At 48.7% G+C, this 23,397-nt stretch overlaps 1 protein-coding gene across 2 annotated transcripts in view; it reads right to left on the bottom strand.

The window, feature by feature from the left end:
• Positions 1-23,397, bottom strand: part of LOC126530691 (uncharacterized) — a 202,881-nt gene that overhangs the window by 138,407 nt on the left and 41,077 nt on the right. For both annotated transcript variants that reach the window (XM_072287974.1, XM_072287975.1), the window contains 2 exons: positions 6,853-6,951; positions 5,190-5,288 (listed from right to left, as the gene is read on the bottom strand). In XM_072287974.1, coding sequence (XP_072144075.1) covers positions 5,190-5,288; positions 6,853-6,951 — 198 coding nt within the window. The remainder of the gene's footprint in view (positions 1-5,189; positions 5,289-6,852; positions 6,952-23,397) is intronic.

The raw sequence follows: 23,397 nt of genomic DNA, 5'->3' as shown, positions 1-23,397 counted from the left end.
CCGCTCACCCTGGCACGTCCTCCATCACGCCTCCTATCGCCCCAGCCTCCTCCGCTCTCCCATTGGCCAATGAGTGTCACGTGGAAGCAAGCGCCGCGCTTTTGTATATCTTTTCTTTCCAGCGCGGAGCAGGCGCCGCACTTTTGTATATTTTTTTTCTTTCCAGCGCGCGCCGACCTCCATTGTTGGGCCTGCGCGACGAAAGTACAGCAGGCGGACTGACGGAGTGCGTTAGCGTAACAGAATGTGTAGGGCCGGGAACTTAATTGCGATGCCATGCTGCTGCGCCTTCGGTTGCCGCAACAGACACAGCGAGGGCAAAAAGCTTTTCGCTTTGCCGTCCGGCGGGCGCAACGCAAAAAGAAGTGTGGATTCGCAGGATCGGGCGGGCTGACTTCAAGGAAGTGGCAAAGAATGCACGGCTTAGTGAAGTAAGGGCCACGGCTACTCACAACCTCTTATTTCGAGCCTAGTTCACACCTTCCGCTTCGAAAAAGTGTGTGTTCATGCTTTGCGTGGGTTTTAGCGCGTTGTTTGAGTTTCTTTTTCGAATGTGCTTTCTTTGTCTCATGTAGTGTCGTCTTGCGGTGAAATGCACGCATCTGCAGCTGGCCTGTGACATAAAAGCGACTTTATTCAGGGTGTGTTTCGAGCTCCACCAGAAGTTAGCACATTCTTGACGCTTTTGCAAGGCTCAGTATGACTTACGATGCAGTCTTTTAGCTTCCAATGTATGCCCGCATGTATGATTTGGTTTGTGGTGATTAACGTTTTTAACGTTCCGAAGCGACCAAAGCTAGGATGCAGGTCTTGGATGGCTCCGGATAACGTTATCTAGCTCGCCTGAGGAAGTTTAACGTGCACTTTGATCGTAGAGTCGTACGTGGGCCGGTAAATTCCTCGTTGGCATTTCATAATACTCGCGCAGGCGCGCTAGCGCTGCTTTAGCAGTTGGCGCCTCGGCGCAATTGTATTTCTTCAATAAATTTTATTTACTAGTTATAACACCTTGTCATTATTTCGTATTATTGACGGCGCCTCCAGGCCACCAAAGCGGCAACGGGAACACCAAAGCTAGAACCAGGGCTAAATGGGGCTCGCCGAAGCCTGTGCATGCCAAGAGGGTATAAGATCGCGGACAGCCAATTTTGTATGCGAACACTCCCTGCGACGCCTGCATTATTGTAATGTCACGTGCTCTTCAGAGGCCTCTGTTAGCCATTACATGTGCCCTCCTGGAGCAGTACTTGTAAAAAAAAAAAACCAATATATCGGCCCGATTACCAAAGCACCCCACAATGAAAAAAACTGCCCTGTTGCCAGGCATTGCTGCCCGCACACAGCCATTCCGGCTGTGGGCGGTCAGCAATCTCTCATGCGCCGGCCGAACAAAAGTATCCTGCAGGTACGTAAATGAACCTACGAAACCACGTACACATACTTTCACGCTGTCAGCACCTGAAACTTTGGTAATTGCCCGCGTTTGAGTACACCACGTGCTTGCGTCATGTTTCAGCAACAAGAACTCTCAACGTCGCGCGCTTTACGCCTTAAATACGCCTTGAATAATGGCCATTTTCTCTATTTATTCCGCAATTCCAACACGAAATTCTAAAGGCCAGTTACTGACTGACGAAGAAAGATCTCGATTGAAAAAACGGCTCCGCAGGGCTCGAACGAACTTTTCTGCAGATTTCCTCCCGTAGCGCGTTAGCCGTCGTCTGCTACGGCAGGCCCACCACCGGCGGCGCCACCGTCGAGGCCGCGCCGAGCGGAGGAGGAGGGAAGTGAATGGCGCTACTTTGGGAGATTTAGGGGCTTTAGTAGTGGGCAGCCGCAGCGCATCGAAGCGCGGGACTCAGAAGGAATGAAGACCCGTTCTGATTGTTGTTTTGCTTATGTTCACCTTGTGTTTCATATTAGTGCATGTCGCCGGCATCCACCGCTGCTCCATTTTAAGCTGCATAACACAAGTAGCAGCAATGGTAGTGATAGTGATGCGCGCTTTTTCATGCCAGCCCGATAAGTTACAGGCGCGAAGCTTTATTGAGGGCACGGCTTTCCTGTCAAGGGTACTTTTCTGGCAGTGTCTCCAGCAGTGGGTTTACTATTTACATGAGTGACGCCTCTGAAAACTGCTTTAGTTAGCTACTACAATGCGTAGGCTGTTATGAAACTTTACAAAAGTACGGCCAGGAAAAGATAATTGGGAAGACGAATCGGAGAAACTAGTTAGTCGCGAAAGTTTATTCACGGAAGCATTCCATGGCTTGAAGGGGTCCTCAGTGCGATGAAAAGTTGCCGTCGACCGCGATGACTTGGCTTAGTCGCCTTGGCATCGAGTCGTAGAGCGCCGCCACTATAGCTTCGGACGTCTGCGCAGCGCTTCCCGCTATCTAACTTGTTGCGCGGACGTGAAAGAGCGCGCGTCACCGTAGCCGCCGTTGCGGCTACTTGCGTTATCCTGCCCAAAATCGAGCAGCGGTGGAGGCCGGCGACATGCACTAATATGAAACACAAGGTGAATATAAGCAAAACCACAATCACAACGGGTCTTCGTTCCTTCTAAGTGCCGCGCTTCTATGCGCTGCGGCCGCCCGCCACTGCACGACAGCGCCATGTGCTGGACTACCGGCAACGCACGGTCCCCTTCTTTGCGACCGTCAGCAGCAGAGCAACCGAACGGTGCACTCGAAATTTAACAAGCATGACGAAGCCCCGCGTGAGAGTGAGGGCGAAGTCTGGCGTCACTCGGGGCACTCTTTTCGTCAGCGCGCGCAGCGCGATAGCAGCGGCCCGGTGTGGCCCCGCAGCCGCTCCGGCCACTTGAGCCGTGGTCCGTTTACTTTTTTGGCCGATAGTACATATCTCGTTTTTCTGCAGTTAGCGATAGCTTTGCAGCTAGTCCGTGTTCGCTCCGTCTCTCCGTCGTATAATTAGGTGGCAGCTCGAAACCGATATGTGTTCAAACTGCAGGCCGTTGATCTAAGAATACACTGATTGCACTCGGTACATTTGACACACGTACATCGGCTTATTGCTCTCATGATAGCGACCAATGTTTTTTTCGTGTGAAACGATTCGCTGATCACCGGCCACGTGCATTTTCATGCGCCAGCCGCGTCCCCAGCTACTTAGAGTGAAAATGAGAAGCACCATCAGCCACAACGAACTTTCTGAAATCGAAGCCCAAGCAGGTGGGCACGAAATTTTATGTGTATGAGACCTACCCGATAACCTGCTTTTTCATGTCTTGTGATGCCGCAACGCCAAGTCATCAATGTCGCCAGTGGGCGACGTGATCGCAGCGAGCAGGGATCCTCGCTTTCGAGTATACAATCACTTACGCGCGATTTTGAGTCTTGTATCCGCCGCGTCGGAGGCCCTCTGTTGCACAGCGCGCAAGGTACGTGACGTTGGCCCAGTGCGCGTCCTGCGCCGAGTCGCGTGAAATCGCGAGAAAGTGATCGCATCCCTGAATGCAACTACATTTTCAATCTGGCAACGCATAAATGGGCCGACTACACCGAGCGCGCGCCGGACGCTGCCATGCTGGTAGCTTGTTTACATTTGGCCAGCTGTCCCGGCGTTCGATTTTGCAAACTTCGGGCAAGTTCGGGTTGTCTTGGGATCCCAGCCCACGTGACTTCCTATCAGAACCGGAACTAGCTATCTGCCAGCGGACTGCCAGCGGGCTGCCTGAACTCCGAAATTCGAACAGGCCCAGCCTGTGGTAAACCACAGGCTGGCTCGTTGGCGACCGGAAGGAGCAATTCTGCTTTGTAGATGTTCTCCCCCTCGCGCTATACCCCAATGCATCACCTTGGTTTCATGGGCATCCACGGGCGGCGCTGCATGCAGCGACGGTCACTCGCTCTGAATGTTCCATTTCAATCCGTGAGTACTGTACACGCGAAACTAACTGCTGCACACAACCTAGCTGTTTTTCGCTAACTGCGCCACTACACCGAGCGCGGCCACATTGCATGAAAGGTACCCCCAAAAGTAGCAAAATTGGTACAATAGTGTCTGGGGTCACAGAAAACGCCAAAACTTGTCCCGGTAAGGTTCAGTGCACGCGAATCTGCGTCATGCGGCCGAGGTGCTTTTCGTCACAAAACCAGGTGCGGCGAGCGTGCCCAAGAACTACCCAAATAAGTTATAATAATAATGGTTGGGCTCACAGAAAGTGTCGCAAACATCTCCCAGTACTAGCAATTAACTCAATTTAACTAGACCTGGATGGTGGCGCTGTTTTTCGATAACTGCATCACTATATATAGGGTTCAGTTTTGCGCAGTAAGAATAAATGTGCTTGAAGTGCGTCGCAGACTGTCGAACAAAATTCCTCACCTTGATGCAGTCCAGTAGTGCAGCGGTGCCGTGTCGAAATGCAGACGCATAGCAAGAAAATGCCGGGAGCCCGACAAACGGGCTACATCCAAAAGAGACGGGTCGCCGAGCAGGCGAGCTTCACATGCGCAGGCGGCCTCGCTCGCCTCGGTTGCATGCCTGGCGAATCACGCATGCATATGGCGCGTCTGGCGTGCCGCTAGCTTGTTGCTAGGTGACGAAAGAAAAATAAGTCGCGAAGTATAGGTTCATTTATACGTAAAACTTTTTGTGTTTTAGTGGGAAAGAACAAAAAAATAAAACGTCTGTAAGTTAGTTTCAGATTCTTTTTTTTTTTCCCGATCCTTGCGTCAACTAATGAATGGAGTTGACACTAGGCGTGGCGTGTTTCCTGTTGCCAGTTTTTGCCGAGTGTCCCCTCTTGTTGAATTTCTTTCTCTATGGCGCTATCCTGGACTGTAAAGGTGAGCCTTTACAGCCAATATTTGACCATCTATTGTTCCTGCTTTATGAACGTAGCCTGCACATAGCCCATGTAAAGGTATAGCTGAGCAAAGAAGCAACAGGTGTTAAGCGCTTAACTTCTTCCATATTGGAAATGGCGCTAACAAAATGCGCGGAGAAAGTTGAATCAAAACAGGGAAGAAAGCCCATTCGTTACATACGTGGGGTGACAACCGACTTTCCGAAGCCCTAAAGAGACTTCTTCCATTAGGCACAACTCTGGTAGCCATATCAGTGACCCACGAATCACAGGGAAGCAAGTGCCACGGTACCAGAATAATGAAGCTGAGAACCAAATGGTGTATTAGGACCAACGAAAGGCATTCACTTACGCCGTGATTTGCCATCGCCGTTGTCATACTGCTCAGCACGTCACTGTTCAACGTCAGGTCCTCTGACACAGTCGTCGACAGAGTCAGTGCCTCGACATCCTACAGAAAATAGAGCAGCAACATAAAATCAGACACAAACATCACCAGCATGATCGGTACTTGCATGATTGGCATGTGCCTCGGAGGGGGACAGGTGCGTGGCGACCTGACAATGGTTCCTAGCGGACAATGTTTTTCTGCCGACATGACATAAAACACTATGCTGCAAAATTCTAAATGCCACAGCTCTTCCTGCGTATTCTTATGCGCGAATACCTTATGTTTACCCTTCAACGCACTGATTTAATTCAGAGCATGCATATGTGAATGGAATAAAGGAATGTGCCAGCTTCAAACGGTATTGAATGAGAGACCAAGATACAGGACATGGACTAACGCGCACCTTAATTTTATTAGGGACGGCTTATCTACATATATACAACATAGGCAAGTGAGCAGAGCGCATTTCACATAAAAGCTACAATCGCATCATTTCTCAGTTTTAACAGCTTTTCTAAAGACATTTTCTTTGAGGTGAAGCAAGACGGAAACACCCTATCTTTACCTAGTGCTTCTTCTGTGCCGCGTAAACAAGCTAGGTTGCGCCCACATATTACTGCGCCACGAAAGAAATTCACTTGTTGTAAGGGCTAAGCCAGGCCGTGCATCATGTGCGCTGTTGACGTTGGGCATAAAATTCCGCTCGCATTAGGAAACGTCTGGTTCGGGCAGACAGGTAGTTATATATCAGCCATCTTGCGCGGAAACATTAGTGATCTGTTAAGAATAGTACTTTATTGCATTTACGAGTGTCCTGTCGGTCCTCTTCCTGTGAGCTATTACTATCAAGCTATCGAATTCTGGGCCAGAGCATGAACATGCTTTGAAGAGAGATAATGGAGGCTTGCCATATTAGAAAAAAAACGAGAAGACCTGTATAAGTAACGCTTGTGCTTTGCTGCACGGAAAAGATGTTTATGTGGATAGGAATTACATGGACACTCCAAGCGCATTTGTGTGGTCGCCGTGATGTTGCGTATAAAGTCCAACGGCGATAACACTGTTGGCGCGCGTCGTAAGCTGTATGTGCGAGTGAAAGCATGCAAGGTGTTAAGAACGGCCAGCTGCAGTGCAAGTTTTGCCGGCCAGTGGCGTCAGTGGCAGCAAATTTCCTGGAACGCCGCCGCCAACCTCTAGCCACGGCGTGACTAAGTCGACTTTGTGTCGGGAACAATACGCGCGTCCTCCGCTCTCCGTCGCTTCAGCTAGGATGCGTTTGACGAAGCAGCCTTTGTGCTGAAACCGCCACCGTTACGCTTTAGCCTCGCCGCCGTTGTGACAGAATGGGTTCGGCGGGCCAACTATGGTTATTCTTCCATATTGGAAATGGCGCTAACAAAATGCGCGGAGAAAGTTGAATCAAAACAGGGAAGAAAGCCCATTCGTTACATACGTGGGGTGACAACCGACTTTCCGAAGCCCTAAAGAGACTTCTTCCATTAGGCACAACTCTGGTAGCCATATCAGTGACCCACGAATCACAGGGAAGCAAGTGCCACGGTACCAGAATAATGAAGCTGAGAACCAAATGGTGTATTAGGACCAACGAAAGGCATTCACTTACGCCGTGATTTGCCATGGCCGTTGTCATACTGCTCAGCACGTCACTGTTCAACGTCAGGTCCTGTGACACAGTCGTCGACAGAGTCAGTGCCTCGACATCCTACAGAAAATAGAGCAGCAACATAAAATCAGACACAAACATCACCAGCATGATCGGTACTTGCATGATCGGCATGTGCCTCGGAGGGGGACAGGTGCGTGGCGACCTGACAATGGTTCCTAGCGGACAATGTTTTTCTGCCGACATGACATAAAACACTATGCTGCAAAATTCTAAATGCCACAGCTCTTCCTGCGTATTCTTATGCGCGAATACCTTATGTTTACCTTTCAACGCACTGATTTAATTCAGAGCATGCATATGTGAATGGAATAAAGGAATGTGCCAGCTTCAAACGGTATTGAATGAGAGACCAATATACAGGACATGGACTAACGCGCACCTTAATTTTATTAGGGACGGCTTATCTACATATATACAACATAGGCAAGTGAGCAGAGCGCATTTCACATAAAAGCTACAATCGCATCATTTCTCAGTTTTAACAGCTTTTCTAAAGACATTTTCTTTGAGGTGAAGCAAGACGGAAACACCCTATCTTTACCTAGTGCTTCTTCTGTGCCGCGTAAACAAGCTAGGTTGCGCCCACATATTACTGCGCCACGAAAGAAATTCACTTGTTGTAAGGGCTAAGCCAGGCCGTGCATCATGTGCGCTGTTGACGTTGGGCATAAAATTCCGCTCGCATTAGGAAACGTCTGGTTCGGGCAGACAGGTAGTTATATATCAGCCATCTTGCGCGGAAACATTAGTGATCTGTTAAGAATAGTACTTTATTGCATTTACGAGTGTCCTGTCGGTCCTCTTCCTGTGAGCTATTACTATCAAGCTATCGAATTCTGGGCCAGAGCATGAACATGCTTTGAAGAGAGATAATGGAGGCTTGCCATATTAGAAAAAAAACGAGAAGACCTGTATAAGTAACGCTTGTGCTTTGCTGCACGGAAAAGATGTTTATGTGGATAGGAATTACATGGACACTCCAAGCGCATTTGTGTGGTCGCCGTGATGTTGCGTATAAAGTCCAACGGCGATAACACTGTTGGCGCGCGTCGTAAGCTGTATGTGCGAGTGAAAGCATGCAAGGTGTTAAGAACGGCCAGCTGCAGTGCAAGTTTTGCCGGCCAGTGGCGTCAGTGGCAGCAAATTTCCTGGAACGCCACTGCCAACCTCTAGCCACGGCGTGACTAAGTCGACTTTGTGTCGGGAACAATACGCGCGTCCTCCGCTCTCCGTCGCTTCAGCTAGGATGCGTTTGACGAAGCAGCCTTTGCGCTGAAACCGCCACCGTTACGCTCTAGCCTCGCCGCCGTTGTGACAGAATGGGTTCGGCGGGCCAACTATGGTTACCGAACCCACCAACGCGGACCTGATCTGCTATGCGTGGGAGAGCTGCCACGGGAACGTCGTCGGAGACCTCTCCCCACGCGCCGACCAAGACAAAAGACAATGGCTACCCGTACGCACTGCGAAGGTCCGCTCAGAGTTCTACGAAATTCGTGTGATGTCGGTTTCGGACCGAGAACATGTGTGTGTGTGTGCATGTTTGTGTGTAAGCCGTCCTGCGGAGAGACAGCGTGTTTACAATGATTGGACTAACGTTTCCGTCCCCTTGGAATCAAGGGGGAGACCGAGTGGTTATAAGCCGCTGTTGTGCGTATGCTTGGTGCACACTTTCTCTCGCAGTCATGCTATACTGGTGAACTGCATGTAGTTACTGTAAATAAACCCATATTCCTCGTTCTCGATGAGAAGCTGTCCTTCCCTTCATCAACGTCCTCAGCGTGGGTAAGTTGGGCGACGGTATGGGCCAGCTACCTTCTAATTCATGCCGGACTCCAATCTTGACAACGGGTTACGAACGGCGGGATTGAGCCCCCAGTCATGACAAAAGGAAGCCGACGATCGCGGCTTAATCTGGCGCATGCGAACGAAGAAATCGGAGAGCAAACTCGCCGTTTCCTGTCGCGCGAAAGGTTGTGAGGGGATGGGATGGAGGGCAGCGAGGTTGTGCTCCAGCAGCAACTGCGCATTTCACAGCCGGGCGCAAGGGCAATTGATGATCGAGGCCCTATATCGCGCGCCATATGTGAAGGCAAGCGGTGATCGAGGCGGCGCGGGATGGAGGAAGGGTGCGCGGCTTCGACTGCACGAACAAGTGCTGTTTCTACGGTCGCGCGTGCCGTATCTTGACATAATCTGCGGACGGTTCATATCTACGCGCACACTGTGTGCTCACCGCTCTTGCGTTGAAGCCGTAGACCACACGAAGGTCACTTCGCTCGCTACTGCTGCTGCCGCGTTGCTCACATCAGCGTTGCCACAGCGACTGCCCATCGAGCGTGATGTGTTCGTGTTGGCTCGTGCACGCTGACACCATATGCTTGCTACTTGAGTTAGTAAGCGAATGTTTCCAAGTTTAGACGGCCGATAAAGCTACTGTGCTTACTTCATATAACTGCGCACTAATTTGCTATGCCAATCGATGCTTCGCCTTGAGGGCGAAAGTACGATTTTTTTAAACGAGCTGTTACAATCACTGCATGTTGGCCAAGATGATGCGATTGTTGCTTCTATACAGACTGCGGCCTGCGTACCTGCCTGGGTTCGATCTACCTGGTGTTCCACGTAACCTGAACGAAAGATTTTAAAAAGTGGTTAACAGTTGCTGGGCGAGGCCAACGACATATCTTTTGCCTTATGTGTTGCTCCTCAATATGCTTATATTTCGCTTATTGTATATAAAAGAGATTAATGATTAAAACTTTCCAACATTTACTTTAGTGCCAAGTGCATTTTGTCACAATGTAGAAAGTGTTCCCATCTTTTGTGACAACGTGCATGTTGCGTGACGAGATTTCTTTGGCGTTTAAAAAAGAGCCTTCAAAATAGCAAATAAAACGACGTCACTTAGCTCATGCGCTATCATATTGCAGCGTTCTCAATCGTGCTTCGAGCAACAGAACCATGCGGGCGGTTCTATCGCTTATCAAGAAAGGCGATTAGTCTTTTCCGCGTGGCGCCGTGGAAGGTACCGATGCCTAGAGCGTCGGCCACTCACTCCGGCAAGCATGAAACCAGACTACTGCGGCAAATCCAGAAATCCCGAGGATGAAGTTCACGAAAGCCAGGCTAGTTACGTACAGTCGCATTCATAAATTTGGAGACCATGCGAGCCCGTGGCCATGTGCGTGCACGCCGTCTCGCGGCTCGGTGCCTGCTGCCGAGAGTATCGCAGTGCGCATGCGCATTCTTCCTATCTCGCTGGCCCACTCACTGCTACAGTGGCTAGAATAGGGGAAGTGTGCGCAAGGCGCCGCGTCTCGCGTGGGCTTCTCGGATGTTCCGCTCAGGTGGCGCTCGCATTCGCTTACACGTCGCTTGGAGGCGGCGGTCTGCTGTAGGCACTGTGGCATTCCAGCCGCGGCACTGAGGCAGCTTGGTGTTCTACACTCCTTTTTTTAGATTAGCTGCAGTCATAATGAAGCCATATCTGAGGCAGCTACGATCGCATGGCCTCCGCACTTCGCTTTGCGCTGTTGCAAAACCGGTCCAAAATGCATCTACAGCTGCCTATTCCGTACATGCATCTGGTGGCGTTGATTCTACAGCGGAGGCCACGCGATCGCAGTTTCACATGTTTACTAGACTAAACACAGAGCGTATTAGTGCCGAGATCTGCGTTTATCCATTCGACGAGCGACGCTGATCTGTTGAACGGCGCCATGTTTGACCTATATCCGAAACTAATTTATCACGACCGCGGCATTAGCTCCTAAATAATACTGCGAAAATGACCTTATTGTAACTGCCTTCGTGCCCTCCTGCCGATCTTGCTCCTCATTAACCCGTGAGATCTGAGTTAGTTAATCGGTTCACCTTGTGAGATGACCTGCATTACTGGAGATTCAAAATTGCTGGCATGCTGGTGTTGACTACTAATTCCTAACAAACAGGCACCATAGCACTGTGTATGAAAATAAAAAATAACTGAGACCCACACAAGCTTCTTAATTTTTATCAGTTTTATTCAGCAAGTTAAGATTAGGCAAAGTGAGCATCCGCATTGTTGTGTTGGTTATGTAGTGCGGCGCATCTTCAGATGTTTCTTTTTTTCTCGCGTTGATATTCTTTCTTTGTTCAAAGACTTGATGTAAAAGTGAAGTCGTGTCAAGATAAAAAACTTCACTATATTGCTTGACAGTGCTTCTTTGTGGGCATCACAACCAATGGAAGGCACGTGTTGCATACAATGCAAAATATCGGTGACGCTATCTCTTTGGACTTTCTTACAACTGAACCACATTGTGAAGCTATCCTCCAAAGCTTCCACGAATGAAAAAAGTTGTCTTGAGGGATACAGAAGCCCTCCTTTATCACAAAACTGGGTGAAAGATGAGAGAGCTTCATCTGAATTCTCAACCGATGTCAGCAGCTGCTCAAAGCAGTCCCGACATTTCGTTGTTAGTATTTTCCGCCGGGCCACATAGCCAGCCAAATAAAATACCAGCCTTGCATCACTATGCTTCTCCGGATAAGGATGATCAGTGCACAAGGATGATGTTTCAAGCACGCTGGAGGCTTCGTCAATTCTTCCTGCACCAATCAAGTTATCCACTTGGTCAGCTGCCTCAGCTGGTCCGACAAATGACACGATTGCGCCACCTGAGCAGTTGCCTGTGTCTAGAGCTTTTACTAAATTATTGAAGCTCAGACAGTTAACAGCAGTCAGGAACTGTGCTGAGGTTGGATGATCATTACATCCCGAAAACTGGCGAATTATGCCAAACAACTTCTCTATGGGATCCTGGCTCAGGCGGGAAGTTAGCAAATATTTGTACCCTACTTGCTCCGTTAGGTATCTTAAAAGCTCCAACGTTCCTTGAAGGGTCACTCTTAAACCCTCTGCTGTACTTGAAGACAAAAAACCTGCTTTTGAGTGGCCTGTTTTGGCTTCCCATTCGTTGATGTAAAGTAGGGAATCACTCAGCACCTGTTCTTCTGGTGAATTTGGTCTGAGGGCACTGCATGGAAGTCTTGATGTCATGATGGCAATTAACTTCTGCATAAATCCAATGAAATGGTCTGTCTGCTTCCGGTGTGCCAAGGCTTTGTCAATTTGGCTCTTATAGAAGAAGAGGCCACGCAGAACTTCAGAGCTGAAAAGATGAAAGGCATAATTAACTTTCATTTTTTCAAAATTATTGGGGTTCAGGTGGACTTCGCTTATCTTTGGCATAACTTTGAGCGTTGTGGCACATTTGTCCAGTTCATATGCTATCTTTAGTGGCTTCACGTCCACATGCCCTGCTGGTGTCTTGTAACCAGCTTTAACAAAGCCGTTTCTCACACACTTCACTAAGTGTGGAAAGTCTGACAGGAAAAATAGTCGTCGGTCATCATCAGTGGGGTGGGATGTTGATGGCTTGATAGCTGTTCCTTTACCCGATATTCCAAACTGATGCCACATTGCCCGATTCCATGATGCTCCGTCGCATGTCACATAATCCACTCTCAGCCCAGCATTCTCAGTTAGCATCACCGCTTCTAAGACGATCTTGGAGAGTAGTGGCGCCTTGACATTGCCCTTAGAGGCAAACACACCGAGAATCTGGTGCCACGAACCTGACAGCGGCTGAAACATTACCACTAATCCGTGGTCGCAAGGGAGTGTTTTGTCAGATTCGGGTGTAAAGGGACCGAGGTCTACAAACCCATCAATCTTTCCACCTCCTGCAACACCCAAGTTTTCGGAAAGTTTCATTTCGTCGATTATGAGCCCTCCGTGGCATTCAAGGTCACTCAATTTTTTCGTCTTTCTCAGGATGCCTGAAAGCACATGTGCATTGAACCCGAAGCTGCTCTCATACTGCCTTTTGTATTTCTTGAGGCAGCTTCGGCTGGGCAGAGCAAGTATTTTTTCTCTGCGGACGTGTTCGTAAAGTCGAGGACTTTTCATGTGCATGATGATGCACTCGAGTAGCCACTCTGGACTATAACGCATGCCTTTTGGGGATTTTCGTCTCCCAGCTTCAAAGCATTGCATGATAGCAGCCTTCTGTTTGGGTGGGAGCATGTCGATTCTCTTCAGGATGGCAGATTCTTCGATCTCCTCATTTTCCTGCTGCAGCTTTGAAATCACTTGGTCTAAAGTTTTGACCTTTGTCCTGAGGCGACGCACTGTTTCGGCTTTTGCCTTCATTTTCATGGCAGAGCTCGGTCTTACTTTTTGTTTCTTTTTCCTGCACCTTTGGTTAATCAAAAGCTTTCTGAAATACTTGCACTTCATACAGCATTCCTCTTCGCTCCCTGAAACTCCCTTACAACACTTGTTGTAGATGGTGTCATTCCACACTGTTAAATTCGCATTCGAAGACGCAAATGGGAACTCTTCCAAAAGTCCGGCCCCAGCGCAAACACAGATGGCGTCAACATCCTTCAGCAAAGAAGCTGGATCCCCTGAGGTTTCCAGGGCGATCGGAACCCCTCGCAAAACACTTCGCACTTCACCACGGTGTCGACGACTGTGAAAAGCACCAGCTTTTGTGCATGCAGAACACTCATGTTTTTGGGCACAGCTAAACACACACTATAAGCTACCTTTAACGGTTCTTCGCTGAGAATGTGCTTTCCCCACCGGCTGGACGGAAGACGGACATTCTTATAGTCATGTGCGTCTTCATTGTCGGAAGGCACAGGTAGATCAAGGTGATCAAGGTCGTTTAGCGAAGGTGGTTGCAGCGGCCCATCCTTTCGACGCCTTTTTGATGGCACTGGGGAATGCAAGCTTGACCTCTCTTTAGACTTTCTTTTCTTCGGAACTGCCTTGGAGAGGTACTTTGGTACATTTGGAAATATCGTCGGTACGGCGCCCGGCAGAAGAAGTGGCCTGCTTCGGTCCAAGAGCACTGTTTGGCCGTCAATTGAGTGTTCAAAGTGTCGTGAGATGAACTGCTGATCGAAATGCAGCTCACATACGGCTGCATTGCATTCAAGCGGCTTGTCTGCTCTCGGTATGTTCCTTTGCCACTTCTGAAACACGGCGTCTTCCTTCGGGACTCCGAACAATGAAAACTTTTTCTTGCATGACTTGTAACCAGTCATGCATCCGGGCACAAAACAATGGCTTTGACGGCGGCTCATTGTGCGTCATTCGCACAAACTTCGACGAAAATCTTAGCAAGCAGACTGAAAAAACTCCGACAACACGTGTAGGAAACTCGCAGTCATCTGCTGTAAAAGCGCTCAACTCGACGACGACGTGTAAACAGGATCGAGCGCCATCTGGTGGTGGCATCGCTAGGCAGCGTCAGCGACTCCCATAGTGGCTGCTCGGGGATAATCACACTTCCCCTTTCTAGCCACTGTATCACTGCCCACCCGCAAGCGCGCCGTTCACAGGAATTTGCAGCCGCCGCCGCCAGTAGTGCTGTCAGGGGTAGCACACTCTCAAGTTCAACAAATGGCCACAGAGGGCGAAAAAATCGACAGCGCGCCGCTGCTAACAAAGCCAGCGTAGTAGCATCACTTCGGGATGCTTTCGTTAGTTCCAACATTTCCCGGTAGAGGCGTCGTAGTAAGCGCAATTTTATCTTACACTTTCTCTTACAATTACCGAAGCATTTTCTTTTACATAAAAAACAGGGCAAAATTATCATTGCTAATTATATATTGTACTCTTTGTTAGCAAGTTTATTGTTTCGTCATTATAAACGCAAATAGCGTTCAGCATCATCGATTTTTCAGGCGACCTCTGGCCTGGATTTAAAATTTTTACCGGTATTTTCAAGTGCACGGCGGCACGCATTCATTCGTTCGTACACTCAGACTGGTTGCTTCTTTGTTTCTAAAACTAGTTTCTTGCGCTTCAATGTCTCGCGTTAATTAACTTGGGGTGAAGTTACGTGTTTGCAAGCGGACAGGTAAGCCCGGAAGTTGGGTTTCCGTCGTGAGCCATTCGGAACAGGTCTGCATCGAAACGGGAGCTGGATTTTGCTGCGGCTGACAACGGCAATAACGGTGAGTCGTTTAACACCGCTGCTTGAATCATTACATAATATCCGTCTCATTACCTTCCAGGCGAGCACAAGTTAACGAACTAGATCCTGCATTACATATGAGCAGTCAGGATCTCAGTTGCTGTTTCCTAAATAAACCTTTACTTGCGAGGCTGTCGTTTACACACACAATCAGGAAAGAAAGGGCGATATCGGAACGAGCGTCTCATTTTTCATCTTATTGTAGCCGTGGTTGTAGGTGACTGAGTAGCCTTATCAATATACATATTAAACTTTTTTTTCGAGTCCGCCGGCAACGTCTTTCGTCCAAAAACTGAATAATCCTTTGGTAAAATGAGGTGAAAGTACAGAATTTAACGTATTAAACAGTTGCAAGCATGATAATTCACCCATATTTCGTACTTGTTGGTTCCAAATGTTCTTGCTGTTCAGATTGGTTACCGTAGGGCATTTATTTTTGCAGTAGTGAAGCGGTGCATCACGTTCGTGCAGAAAAATAATGCATCAGTTCTAATAGCTTCATGACTTTCATGCATTTGCTTGTGGAACCAGCAGTGTGATCTCTTCTAGTGTATAAATGAACCCACAAATGTTCTTATTTGTGATCTTAATAATACATAAGCTGTTGACATGCATTGTAGTTAGGCAGACATCAATTTTATGGACAATAGCAATATTTATTTAACGTGCTGCTTAAGCACCCTAGAACAGACAGTGTAAATTTACATGTGCTCTGTAGTCGCAAATCATTACAACATATATGTCAAACCTTTTTGCATTTCATATTGCAAACCTTTGCTTTTTCAATTTCTGATTCAGTCAAAATTTCTGTTCCAGACATGCAGTAATGAGGACGGCACCAGTATAAAGCAACACACTCCATGCACTAAACAGAAGCTGCTGCCTGCTACAACAAGGTCGTTGGACAACTAAGGACAAGGACCTGCCTGGACAAGAAGGACGTTGGCTACTACTACAAGGTAAACAACACATGGTTCAGAAATAAATATGTTTGATATATGCTGTATAGGCTTGCTGTTTGCAGCAGATATGAATGTTTGTTCATATTTATGGTTCAGTATAATTGGTTCGAACATAAAAGAAAACACACATAAGTTTGGCTAATCTGTGCTGTATCTCATGTGTCACCGTTTTGCCCCAACAGAGTCAATGCCAAGCACATCTTTGTCATCACAGGAGCTCCTATCTGCGCCAACAGGAAGGGGCTGGAGCCGAATTTGCAAGGCTTTTACACCAAGAACAAAGAAGCGCATGCAGAAGAATATGAATGAGATATCAAGTCTGCAGAGGACTGTGTCAAGACTGAAAAGAGCTTCAGCCACCATTCCACCAGCACGGACATTTGCCTGAGTCATCCAGGTAACTCAAAAAGGACTTTCTACAAATTCTTCGTCTTCAGATGTACCTGCAACATCCGACCAAGCACGGACGACACTGGCCAAAAGATTGAATTCCGTCAGTTTGCCCTTAATCAGCTTCCTAGCCATGTCAATTCCGTTTGTGCCAAGTGTAATTTTTCTTCTATAAATGCAAGCTTTCTCATTGCCCATTTTTGTTAGAGATCATTCATCTTCATCCCAATATAAAGGTCAACCGATTCTTCGCTGATACTTAATACCAGTCACTGTCTAGTAGCCTAACATATCTGTAGCAGTATCTTCTAGTGTATGTTGTCATGCGCAATTCCTCTCCTGAAATAGCTGATGCAGCATCGGCATGTGTCTTGCATTAACCTATGCACATGTGCTATGCACCATTTTATTTTTCTTGATGTTTTTAGCCTTCAATGCTTGCAGAGCAGAGTGGCTTCTCTCTTGAATGCAAGCTTTCTCATTTTCCATATTCCTAGACTCGTTGATGATTGCTCCTCTTCCTTGATAGCCTGGGTCTTTGTGCAAGCTACACTGAAGTGATTGATTGCAGAATCTGGTTTTGCCACCACACTTGTTTGTGGTAACTGTGTTACGTTTCTTGGATGTAGGGGCCTGGTCAGTTGCATTGGTAAGCAGTCCCTCGAGGTAAGCATTTGCTCCTGCAGTTTGCAAAGCGACATCGACTCCCAGTATACACACACCGTAACTGGTGCGCCCCGTTCGTTCTGGCCTGCTGCAGCAATGGGCAAATTGTGCTTGTGGCCTGCCTCGGCCATGATTTGCTCAAAACGGAGACCATTATATGTGCTTACATGGTTCGAAGTGTATGGAGTTGATAGCCGTATGGGTGGAAAGGCCAGCAAGAATGGCTGCTGAAGGTGATGCCTACAAAAACGACTTGTCCACATTGCTATAATGTGGGACACAAAGTGTGAGCCACACATAGCGGCCCTCGAACGAAAATAAATGTGCAGGTTGGAAAGGAGTTAACGCTAAAATGCCGGGTAGTCCATGTCGCTGTGTTGGTTGCGGCAGCAGATGCCTGCGTCACCTGATTGCTTCGCAATGGAAGTTGCTCATCTTCAACGGCAACTGTTGGTTCAAACAGGTGCGAGGCTCTGTCCAATCTGTTTGTACCGCAGGTTGTCGCTCCTTACCAGACCACCACATGCGACAAAGGCTAGCATTATGCCTGTAAGATGGTTCGTAGCCAATGTATAATGTATTGTCTGAACCCCATGCGGTGACCGATTGCTGTTTAATTTTGCTGTTATGTCACTTGGTTACAGTCGCAGTGTTATGTTTTTCGAATATTGTGGCCTGGTCGGTTGCACTGGGAAGCAGCCTCTCGTAGTAAGCATTTGATCCTGCAGTCTGCACAGCGACATAGACTCCCAATTTACGCACACCGTGATTCGTGCTCCCCGTTCACCCTTTCCTGCTGCAGCCATGGGCAAATTGTGCCTCTGGCCTTTCTCGGCCGCGATTAGGCATGAACGGAGACCACCATAAGTGCTTACATGGTCGGACGTGTACGAAGTTGGGTGGAAAGGCCCGCAAAAGTGGCTGATGAAGGTGATGCCCACGAAAGCGACTTGTGCATATTGAGACAATGTGGGACACCAAGTGTGAGCCACACATTAGCGGCCTCCGAAAGAAAAGAAACATGCAGGTTGGAAAGGAGTCAATGCTGAAATGATGAGTAGTCCATGTCGCGTTGTAGGCTGCGGCAGCAGATGCCTGCGTCACCCGATTGCTTTGCACTGCAAGTTGCTCATCTTTAACAGCGACTGTCGCTGCAAACAGGTGGGACACTCTGTCCAATCTGTTTCTGCTGCTGGTTCTCGCTCGTTAGTAGACCACCACGTGTGACGAAGGCAGGCACTACGCCTGTAGGTAGGCGGCTCAATGTACCCTAAGAGCCCCGTGTATGTGAATGCTCACTGTTGCCATATGGTTCGTAGCCAATGTATAATGTATTGTCTGAACCTCATCCGGTGACTGATTGCTGTTTAGTTTTGCTGTTATGTCACTTGGTTACGGTCACAGTGTTATGTTTTTCGAATATTGTGGCCTGGTCGGTTGCACTGGGAAGCAGTCTCTCGTAGTAAGCATTTGATCCTGCAGTCTGCACAGCGACATAGACTCCCAATTTACGCACACCGTGATTCGTGCTCCCCGTTCACCCTTTCCTGCTGCAGCCATGGGCAAATTGTGCCTCTGGCCTTTCTCGGCCGCGATTAGGCATGAACGGAGACCACCATAAGTGCTTACATGGTCGGACGTGTATGAAGTTGGGTGTAAAGGCCAGCAAAAGTGGCTGATGAAAGCGAAAAGCCCACGAAAGCGACTTGTCCATATTGAGGCAATGTGGGACACCAAGTGTGAGCCATGCATTTGCAGCCTCAGAAAGAAAAGAAACGTGCGGGTTGGAAAGGAGTCAATGCTAAAATGATGGGTAGTCCATGTCGCTGTGTAGGCTGCGGCAGCAGATGCCTGCGTCACCCGATTGCTTCGCACTGCAAGTTGCTCATCTTTAACAGCGACTGTCGCTGCAAACAGGTGGGACACACTGTCCAATCTGTTTCTGCTGCTGGTTGCCGCTCGTTACTAGACCACCACGTGCGACGAAGGCAAGCATTACGCCTGTAGGTAGATGGCTGAATGTACCGTAAGAGACCCGTGTATGTTAATGCTCACTGTTGCCACTCACCTTGCGCTTCTGCATTGATTACCGAAAGCTGAACGCCGTCACAAAGCGGGATGTGTACCCACTTCCAAGAATCGATGACACTCTAGATAGACTACGAGATGCCAAATTCTTTTCCTCCCTGGACCTCAAAAGCGGCTACTGGCAGATAAAGTGGACGAACGTGATCGTGAAAAGACGGCGTTTGTGACGCCAGATGGACTGTACGAGTTCAAAGTGCTCCCATTCGGCCTTTGTTCCGCACCTGCCACATTTCAGCGCATGATGGACACTGTGCTCACCGGTCTGAAATGGCAAACCTGTCTCGTTTATCTTGACGATGTCATGGTTTTTTCTACCACCTTCGAGCAGCATGTAGAACGACTGCGGGCTGTGATGGACGCTATTAGATCAGCAGGTCTGACGATAAAACCGCAGAAATGTCATTTCGGCTTTCGCGAGCTTCTTTTCCTCGGCCATGTCGTCAGTTCAAAAGGCATTTGCCCGGACCCTGGAACGGCCAGTGAAGGGTCCGGCCAGTGAAGGAAAGGAACGGCCAGTGAAGTAGCAGAATTTTACGTCACTAACATAGTACTACGGCATGGCGCTCCTAAAGTTCTCATCACGGACCGAGGAAGCATATTTACTGCGCATTTGACAAAGGCCTTCATGAAATTGACGCACACCAGTCACCGAAAAACCACCCCATATTATCCGCAGACAAATGGGCTGACTGAACGACTGAACAGAACGCTGACTGATATGTTGTCAATATACGTGGACATGGAGCACCGAACATGGGACAGGATACTACCGTACGCAACGTTCGTGTACAATACCGTTGTACAAGAGACGACTCAAATGACACCTTTCCAAATCGTTTTTGGCCGGACCGTCACCACAATCTTAGATGCAATGCTACCAGTAGATGAGACCTTCGAAAATGACAATGCTGTCAGGGACTTCACACAAAAAGCCGAAGAAGCACGGCAGCTGGCGCGACACCGCATTCAGCAGCAGCAGCAAATTGACGCGGACCGATATAACTTGCGACGAAGAGACGTCCAGTACGCACCTGGAGACAAAGTATGGGTGTGGAATCCCGTACGGATGCGCGGCCTATCCGAGAAGCTTCTTCGTCGTTATTTTGGCCCGTATAGGATAATTCGCCGAATTAATCCATTGAAGTTGCTCCAGAAGGTCAAGTAACCTCATCACGACGGCGGCATCGAACAGAAATCGTCCATGTCGTCCGAATGAAACCATACTACGACACGCAATAACTGCTTCCGCCAACAAACATTGCGAGTTCATGACAGTCAAGAAACCACCGTCTTCTATATGAGCATCGGGACGATGCACTCTTGGAAGGGGGACAATGACACAAGATGATTTCAAATAACACGCGCCAGCCGCTTCCTGCGTCGGTCCAGCTGTTTACTGCTACCTGCGAAAGATAGCGGCAGTGAAGCGGGCAACACGGGCTCGCAAGGCACGCGCAATCGGAGCAGCGTGCTATGAGCGCGGCACACGAGGGAAGAAGAAGAAGTACGGGACTGCTGCGAAAGAGACTGTGGACGTTTTAGCGAGGCTCTCGCTTAGCTGGTTGTCGGGCACAAGTTCGCCCAACGTAAAGTTATTAAAGTAGCGTCACTCAACTGTGCGTTACAATATATATATATATAATGCCACGGCTCACTGGAGACAAGAGCAGAGAGCGGTATTTAATTGAGAGAATTAGGGCAAGGGCTCAGTCCAGGCTTCTTCTGTAGTGCCTCCCTTGCACCCACGAGGTCGTCTTCATCGTCAACGTGGTTGAGTACAAATGGCGTCGTGGCATTTGGCCCCTTCCAAAAGGAGCATCGTCCCGATGCTCGGCGGGTAGCATTCGGTGTCCAGACAACCAGAGTGTGTCCATTTCATTCAGAAAAATAAGGTTTCATGCGCACCACGTGCACAGTCTCAGACAGGTTCTGACGGCGCCTCGAGCAGGATAGGCTGTCAGGAACAACTTCATAGTTGGCGTCGCTAAGGCGTCGGTCGTAGAACCTTGTACGGTCCGAAGTATCGGCGCGTAAGTTTCTCCGCGAGGCCTCGGCGGCGTACTGGAGCCCAAACCCAGACTCTTTGGCCGGGCTGGTAGACGACGCATCGATGGCGCTGATTGTAACGTCGGGCATCACGGTCTTGCTGACTAGCTATGCGAACGCGCGCGAGCTGTCTCGCTTCTTCGGCGCGCTCTGTAAAATCTGCGGCGTCAGTCTCGGGATCGCTGGAATCATGAGGAAGCATAGCATAAAGCATTGTAGTCACTTCGCGACCGTGGAGGAGACTGAATGGCGTCATTCTTGTTGTTTCTTGCCGAGGTGTATTATAAGCAAACGTTACGTAGGGTAATATTTGGTCCCTGTTCTTGTGTTCCACACCAACATACATGCACAGCATGTCTGCGAGAGTCTTGTTGAGGCGCTCCGTAAGTCCATTGCTTTGCGGGTGATAGGCCGTCGTCCTTCTGTGTACCGTGCCACTGAGGGCGAGTACAGTTCGCAAAAGTTCAGCCGTGAACGCGGTTCCTCTGTCGGTTACGATGACCGCTGGATCACCGTGCCTCAGGACGATGTTTTCGATGAAGAACTGTGCGGCCTTGGATGCTGTGCTGCTAGGAAGTGCCTTGGTTTCAGCATATCGCGTGAGGTAATCTGTTGCGTCTATAATCCACTTATTTCCGGCAGCACATATTGGGAATGGGCCCAAAAGGTCCATCCCAATTTGTGCGAACGGTGTTTCTGGCACTGGAACGGGATGCAATAGTCCGGCAGGTTTCGTAGGTGGCACTTTTCGTCGCTGACAGTTAAGGCACGTTCGAACGTAGTGCTTCGCCTGTGCTGCGAGCCGTGGCCAGTAATACTTCTCTTTGATCCGTGATATTGTTCTTGTGTAGCCTAAGTGACCTGAGGTACCTTCGTCGTGACAGGCCTGCAAAATTTCATTGAGCAGAGTTTACGGACGATTAATGTAGACATCTTTTCCCTGTTGAAGAGAAGTTCCTCCTTAAAAAAACACTGTTGCGCAGGCAGAATGGTGATAGGTGCCTTGTTAACAATCTGAGCTTGTTTGTGGTGCGGCCTTCTAAGAAATCAATTAGTGACGCGAGCTCCTGGTCTTCTTGCTGTTGTTGAGAGATGGTGGCCGCATCAACAACTCCTAAAGAGCCTGCGGATTCGTCATCATCTCCGCCTGACAACTCGATCGGCGATCTGGAAAGGCAATCAGCGTCTAAGTGCTGCCTTCCCGATTTATAGACCACTGTCATGTCGTATTCTTGAAGCCGTAGGCTCCAGCGTGCCAAACGTGCAGATGGATCTTTCATGTTGGTCAACCAACAGAGAGAATGGTGGTCACTTATAACTTGAAATGGACGGCCGTATATGTACGGGCGGAACTTGGTAACTGCCCATACTACAGCCAAGCATTCGTTCTCAGTGGTTCGACTCGGCACGTGACAATGTTCTACTCGCGTAAGCGACGACTCGCTCAGCGCCGTCTTGCCGCTGAACAAGGACGTCGCCAAGACCTACGTTGCTCGCATCGGTGTGAATCATTGTCGGCGCATCCACGTCAAAGTGGGCAAGAACAGGCGGAGTTTGTAGACAGTGCTGCAACTCGTTAAATGCCGCCTCCTGCTCCTCGTCCCACACAAACGGGACATCTCTGGTTAAGCAGGTGAGCGGTGAGGCCGATGCGTGCAAAACCTGCAATAAATCGCCGGTAATATGCGCATAGCCTCAGGAAGCGTCTGACTGCCTTTTTGCCTGTAGGCCTTGAAAACTTTGCGACGGCTCCAATTTGCTCGGGATCAGGTCTGACACCTGTGTGACTTACTACGTGGCCCAAAAACTGTAGTTCTTCATGGCCAAAGTGGCACTTTTCAGGTTTTAAGGTAAGCCCAGCATGGCTTGAAGAACCGACCGTAGCTGTCTGAGATGTTCATAAAATGTGGCAGAATAAACAATGACATCGTCTAGGTAGACGGTAGACTAAGCAAGTCTTCCACTTAAGGTCTGAGAGAACAGTATCCATTAGTCTTTGGAACGTGGCTGGGGCGGAACACAAACCAAAGGGCAGAATTTTGAATTCCTAGAGCCCATCAGGCGTTATATATATATATATATATATATATATATATATATATATATATATATATATATATATATATATATATTATAACGTCACCGCTAAGTTTCTCGATGCCTGAAGGTAGGTTCGAGGTAAGGGGACATCGCTTACTACTGACACCACAATTGTCTCGTTCAAGCCAGATATCTGTCTATTGTGACCCACGTCTTGTTTAATGGCATTATATTCCTGCACATCACAACGCTGT

Source organism: Dermacentor andersoni, chromosome 4, assembly GCF_023375885.2.
Source record: "Dermacentor andersoni chromosome 4, qqDerAnde1_hic_scaffold, whole genome shotgun sequence".
Taxonomy (NCBI): Eukaryota; Metazoa; Arthropoda; class Arachnida; order Ixodida; family Ixodidae; genus Dermacentor; species Dermacentor andersoni.
The sequence above is the reverse complement of the archived record's forward strand: the minus strand, read 5'-3'. Positions and strand labels throughout refer to the sequence as shown.